Raw genomic sequence first — 6785 nt, forward strand, 5'->3', positions numbered from 1 at the left:
TTAGATGCGGAACGTCTTCACAAGCACATCAAATGGGAGACTTTTCAGATGCACACTTCAACTTCGCCTCAGCACCAGGTGCGAGTCAAACGAGCATGGAAACGGTACAGGTGACGAGGCAGCTTCAGACAGTAGAACCTCAGTGAACTGCAGTCAGATGAGATGTTGTTAGGCCATATGTCAGTAAAAACTAATTTTCCTGTCCTGTCAATAACTACGTGCGTGTGTGTCAGATCTGCATCACATTCAGTAGCGACAGCTCTTAAAGTAATAGCAGCCAAATAACCTAATAACCCAGCTGCTGTGATGTCTGTTAATCAAAGAACAAAAGAAAAAGAGGAAATCAATAACTTTTGTGGTTTTAAGGATTCCACTGTATTTAATTTAGTGTTGATAACTTTATTCAATTTCAGTATATTTCCTACTTGCTGAAGGGCACAGGTAAATATAACATTTATTATAATGGGTTTATGTGAAGATTGTTTTAAGTTCACTTAAATTAAAAAAAATTTTGATAGCTCTCAATTATACTGTAATGTTGAATGGCTATAGTCAATGGTTAAATACTAGAAGAAAAAAAGCAATTTCATTGAGACATCAGTAGTATTGGTATCAGTGATACTCGCTTTCAGTCATAAAAAAGATACTCCTAAACTAATATTAGGTGGAATTAATCGTGATTAATTTCAGAAAAATGTGTGATTAATTAGTTAATTTTTTAATTGATTGACTGCACTAATTTTAATGTATTTACTGACATTTTGAACAGTTTAATGTGTCCTTGCTCAATAAAAAAAAAAAAAAGGTAATTTATTAAAAAAACATTTACTTCCTCATCCTGCACACATTTGTTGCTGAGATGTCCATTCGATTTATACAGTGTCACATCAGCATTCAGCATTTTTAAAATGTTATTTATTTATTTATTTATTGGACATTTAAGATTTAGAAAATGTCCATTTTTTTCAAATTTACAAAAAAAATTAATTGATAATTAATTGATTCATTTGTTGAAAATGTGAATAAATGCACTTAGTGGAAATAAACATGACAATACACACTAATAGACTTATACGTGTTAACATATGAGAAAAGCTATACAAATTTCAACACATAACCATGCAAAGCCATGTAAAATATAGATGATACACACAGAAGTACGAGCTGGAAAATTCAGCTTTATCTCTTGCCTCATAGTCTTCCTTTGTAAATGCATTACGGTTTACAAATTGAAGAACATTTGAAAATATTTTCTGGGTAGCCACAAATGCTCTCAATAGATCTTAACTTGTATTGAATCTTTTAAAATGGCACTAGATGATTCTCTTCCCCAGATGTTTCATCGTTGTATGATGCTTACGGCACTATTTGTGCTCTGCCTGATTAGCGACTTGGTTTAACTCTACTCTGGAGGGTTTGTTTTGGTGAGGGCCGAGAGAGAAACAGTGAAAGTTCAGGCTAAATGAGAGATGTGTGAGGTAATCTCTGAGCCCGGCGGAGCTCTAGTCTTTTCCCTCGTAGCCTGGCTACAGCTCAATTTATGTCAATTAAAAATATGAGCTGGCTAATCCCTCCACAGACAGATTAATGAGATTGAATGAAGGAGAAGTGAAGAGAGGAGAGGAGGGAGAAAGAGCCGAACCAATGGGAAGAGGTGTATTAGACCGTAGAAGCCTCCCGCTGACTCAGCCTGAGACAAGCCAGCTAACTCATAGCCACAGCAACCCAACACGGCTGTGTATCAGTTAGTAGACATCTGCCAATGGGAAAAGTGTGTACTTTAGAGTAATGTAGAGATTTGGGACTGTTTTTCCTACATATGAGCTGCAAACTTCTAATAAATAGGAACTCTGAATAAATTATCCTTTTAAAAATGGTTCCTTAAAATGAGGCTTGTGCTGCCTGTTCATATTTGCATACAATTAACTTGAATGGATGATATGCATCAAAGCATGAATTCTAGTAAATATGAATTGCGAATGAATGACTCTCTTGATATTTTCAGTCAGAAAGATTCATGAAACAGCCTTGTTTGTGAGTTAGCAGTCAGTCAGTGAATCATTCAGAGGCTTTTGTTTTGACTTTTTGTTTGCGCAGTGACCATGATTCATCATGATTCATGAATCTGCGTTAGATTCGCCAAATGATTTGTTTGTTTCTTTAAAAGAATAGCACTTTCAAGAGCAAGTTTGATCATGAAATAGACTGATTGTTTTTGTGTACAGTTAGCTGGATGGATGATACATGCTAAAATATGAGCTGCAAATTTCTACTAAATATGAATTGTGAAAAAATACACAAATGGTATCATTTCAGTGTGTCTGTCAAAAAGATTCATGAAACATTCTTATGCAGTCTGTTCATTTTTGCATACAGTTAGCTGGTTGGATGATAAGCACTGAAATATGAGCTTCATATTTTTAATACATACGAATTGTTATTTAATTAATCTTTTGAAATAGTTCTTTTTACCGAGTCAGTCAGAAAGATTCACAAAGCAGTCTTGTTTGAAACAAACTCATTCAGTCAGTGAATCACTCCAACAATTTTTGAGCAAGGTCGCAATTTGGGACAATTTAGTACAGTACTTTGTTTTTGCAGTGACCGATTCAGTCCATAATTCAGACTGATGGCTCCTGTGTTAGATTTGCCAAATGATTCATTTGAATCATTAAAAAGAACAGTGATTTCAAGAGCATGTTCACTCATGAAACAGACAGCATTTTTGTTTTTGTGCATAATTAGCTGGATGGATGATAGGTGCTAAATTATGAGCTGCAAATTTCTAATAAAAAATGAATTGTGAATAAATGACTCATTTGAAAGGCCTCTTTTTGATGAATCAGATTCACAAAACAGATTTGTGTTTATAAACTAGCAGTTTGAATCAGACTCATTAAATCAGTAACTCATTCAGAGCTGTTAACAACAGTTGTGAGTCATTTTTCCAATTCAGATTTAACACAGCCGAGATTTGTAATAAATTAATAATGGTAATGTTAAAACAAATCATTTTCATTTTTAAACATGTGAGCTCCAGTTCCCCAAAGGGAAACATTATTTGGGTTTTAATGACACAATGGAACCATAATCAACCATAATATAGCTCATCACAATACTATCATATTTCATATACTATGTAGTATGAATAGTGACTGCATCTTTCTCTTCCACTGCTTTGCTCTCGGTCACATTCTCTTTTTGCAACATGTCCATTTAGTGCTCCACTTTATTCATAATCACTCTCTCTCTCTCTCTCTCTCTCAACTCAACTTTATTCTTTTTATCTCCCCCAACCTCTTCCCTATGTCCCACTGCACTCATCAAGTCATCTTGCTGAAGGAAATCGTAAAGCTCGTCCTAGCTAACACACAGCAGTCCCAGCTTGGCCTGGCACCTCTCCAGATCCATTGCTCATCTCGAGCTGATACAGTGGCTGGATATAAAGCGAGAGTTTGCAGTCTAGGTCACATCCACTGCAGTGTGGATATATAAAAAGATTCAAGGGCTTTCTCCCACTGGCAGAACTAAAGGGTTTTTGTGTATTAAAAAAATAAGAAAGAAAGAAAATTTACAATGTTTTACTGTAATTTAATGTAGGGCCCTTTGAAATCCATTAAATTTTTTTCCCAAATTCTGTTTTTTCCATTTAAATTTTTTTAGACTCTGTTTTAATGGTGAATCAAAAAGCATGTCAAATTAATTAAAATCATGAAACATACACAACAATCATGAACAGCAATTTATTAAAAGTTTAACGAAAATTACATTTTAAGGCCCTCTGAAATAAGTTTTATGTTTTTCTCAAATTCAGTTTTATTTTTACCAAATTCTGTGTTAATGGTTTAATTACATTTTAATAATCACAAGCCTCTCTAATTAATTGATTTTACAAAAAAAATAATGTATTATTATTTATTTATTTTTTATTTTTTTCAGAAATACTGTGTTGTGTATTTACATTTTGCTGGTAAATAAATTCTGGTAAATAATTTTTCTGGTAAATATTCCTTAAAAATAATATTTTAGTAAAATTTGTATTAGTAGTAGTAGTAGTACTATCATTACATTAAGTAATATTTTTGTCACTGTTTCTTCAAGTTAAACCGAACCTTTATTTTGACGGGTTGCTGTGAAGTAGGCTTGCTGTGATAGACGGTGTTGGCGGTGATACCGGTGTTAAGCCGCAACACCGGTTATATCACTTGCCCACCGCGGCACCGTACCCCACCGTCGTTTTAGTTTTTTATAGTAATAAAAGTCATTTAGTTCAGTTAAAGAACAGACACTACAATTAACAGATCACATTTAATTTATCATGTGAGGAGCGAGTCAAGCTGACTGACAAGAAGAGTGAGGTGAGACAGACAAGACGATAGCGGATGATTTAGTTTCAAAACAAAATGCAACAGCGCCCGTTTGGCAATATTTTGGATTTCGAAAAGCCTGTTGACTTTTGCCGTTTACCTAAGGTGATACTGGAAGGTTTTTTTAAACATTCGTTTCTTATTTAATTGGTTCCACAGTGTATGCTGATTTTACTTTGTTTAAACTTTGTGTAATTTGTTTATTTTATTTGACATCAAGGTGTATGCTGTGCCTCCAAGCTTTCTTATTCGTTTTGCTAATAAACATTCTACGTTTCTTATTTATTTGGCTCCACAGTGTTTACTTATTTTCAGTTTTGTATACCTATTTAAACTTTGTGTAAGTTATTTGTTATTTTATATTACGCACAGCCTATAGCATGGTGTATTTTTCTTTTTCTTTTAAAATAAAAGTTCTATGATTTATAGATTTTTAGGCTAAGTGAGTTTGACGTTGTATTTTGTTGTTGCTTGAATTGCATTAAAGCAATTGACGCCGAATTGCCGCTAATTCGAAAGTGAAAGTAATGCAAGCTATTTAAAAGTGAAGGAAAGCAGGAAAAGAGGGAAAACTAAAACTAACTAAAAATTAACAGTTGCTTTACGGCGAATTGCTGCTAATTTGAAAGTGAAAGTAAAATATGTATACTGTCAGCATACTGTGTACTTAAAGGGGTCATATGATGCTGCTAAAAAGAACATTATTTTGTGTATTTGGTGTAATGAAATGTGTTTATGTTATTAACATAGTAGAATGAAGCAGGGTGAGGCTGAAAGCCGTCGAAGTGAAACGAGGCCGCTGAATGAGCGCAACACACAACTCAAAAGCAGCGGAGCTTTTATTATGCCACAGTCGACTGCTTCCGCTCCTTCCGGTCGTGCGTATGTGGGAAATGAAAGCAGCGCTGTTTTATCATACTAGATACATTTGAAAGCTCTGTTATAATGCTACTTTGTGCAGTCGTCACCGGTCTATTAAAACACACAACATATTAAAGCGTCTTTGGTGTTTCCATGTTTTCTACAAAACAAAACCGGAAATCGAGGGGTTATGACATTGGCAGGCGACACAATGACACTATGGACACGGTCCGTGTCACTAGTTAAAATTGCTTATTTCTCTGGATTTAAACATTCTTCGAAACATTTGGAATAAAGTACACAAGTCAGCAAAATATATAACACTGTTCTAGTGATTTTTGGATATTTTAATAAAAAAATCTTACATATTGTGCCTTTAATTTAATAAAAATGTTAAAATGATTGTCAGCCCCTGTTCAGTTAGACTGATGGACGTCTTTGTTTCTGTTTTGTAGCCCACCGGCTGGGGACAACAAGTCAAGTTCCAGTACTTTGCCGCCAATCAAATCCAAGACCAACTTTATTGAAGCAGACAAGTACTTCCTGCCGTTTGAGTTGGCCTGTCAGTCCAAATGTCCGCGCATCGTCATCACCTCTCTAGACTGTTTACAGGTCAGTGCCCTACAACACGCTCGTGTCAGGATGCTATTTATGATGAGGATGTTTCATCTAATGTGCTGTGTTTCTGATTTTTCAGAAACTCATAGCATATGGTCACCTGACGGGCAGCGCTCCAGACAACACCACCCCCGGAAAAAAGCTCATCGACAGGATCATAGAGACTATATGTGGCTGTTTCCAAGGACCGCAGACGGATGAAGGCGTCCAGTTGCAAATTATAAAGGTCAAATATTTTTATGTGAGATTGCTCATAAATATGCAGAGCAAATAATGCCATGTTTTGGTTTTATTAAATTCAGAAATGCTCAGGGTAGGTTATTTGGGTGATGTTTATACAGGATCTTCAGTATTGCAGTATTAAACTACATAAAGAAGGTACATCAGAAATATATCTCTAATTAAATAATGATTATTAATGACACAATATCAAATAATAATAAAAATAATAGATTTTAAATAATAATAATAATAGCATGACATGTTTCTTTAAAATTTGACATTGTTTTAATAATTTGAAAATCCCTTTCTCATCATAATTTAGCATTGAATAGCATTTATTATTGTTATTATATTAAATGCTATAATAATTATTATTAAATTCTAATTTATTGTGACAGAAGGTTGTTTTCAAATTATTAAAACATGTATTTTTATTTTATTTATTTTTGCAAAACTGGCTGAAGTATATCTTTCAGCTCCTATATGGAAATTCTGTTTATTTATCTATAATTTATTTAAATGCAGTAGCAATTTTTAATGGGGAATGATTATGTTTGTTTAAACTATTAATTAAGTATTGATTTAATTTTAGTCTTTGGTCTTTGTCTTCAACAGTTTCCAGTTGTCTACCTAGTGTCCAAAAAACAAACAAACATAATAATAATATATAAAAATGATATATAAACATATATGTGTGTGTGTGTGTATATATATATA

At 33.8% G+C, this 6785-nt stretch overlaps 1 protein-coding gene across 5 annotated transcripts in view; it reads left to right on the top strand.

Annotated features, from left to right (window-relative positions):
- LOC107686689 (brefeldin A-inhibited guanine nucleotide-exchange protein 1-like) overlaps positions 1-6785 on the top strand; it is a 74770-nt gene that overhangs the window by 24532 nt on the left and 43453 nt on the right. For all 5 annotated transcript variants that reach the window (XM_016483779.1, XM_016483780.1, XM_016483781.1 and 2 more), the window contains exons 3-4: positions 5684-5840; positions 5926-6072. In XM_016483779.1, coding sequence (XP_016339265.1) covers positions 5684-5840; positions 5926-6072 — 304 coding nt within the window. The remainder of the gene's footprint in view (positions 1-5683; positions 5841-5925; positions 6073-6785) is intronic.

Source organism: Sinocyclocheilus anshuiensis, unplaced genomic scaffold, assembly GCF_001515605.1.
Source record: "Sinocyclocheilus anshuiensis isolate Anshui unplaced genomic scaffold, SAMN03320099.WGS_v1.1 scaffold990, whole genome shotgun sequence".
Lineage (NCBI taxonomy): Eukaryota > Metazoa > Chordata > Actinopteri > Cypriniformes > Cyprinidae > Sinocyclocheilus > Sinocyclocheilus anshuiensis.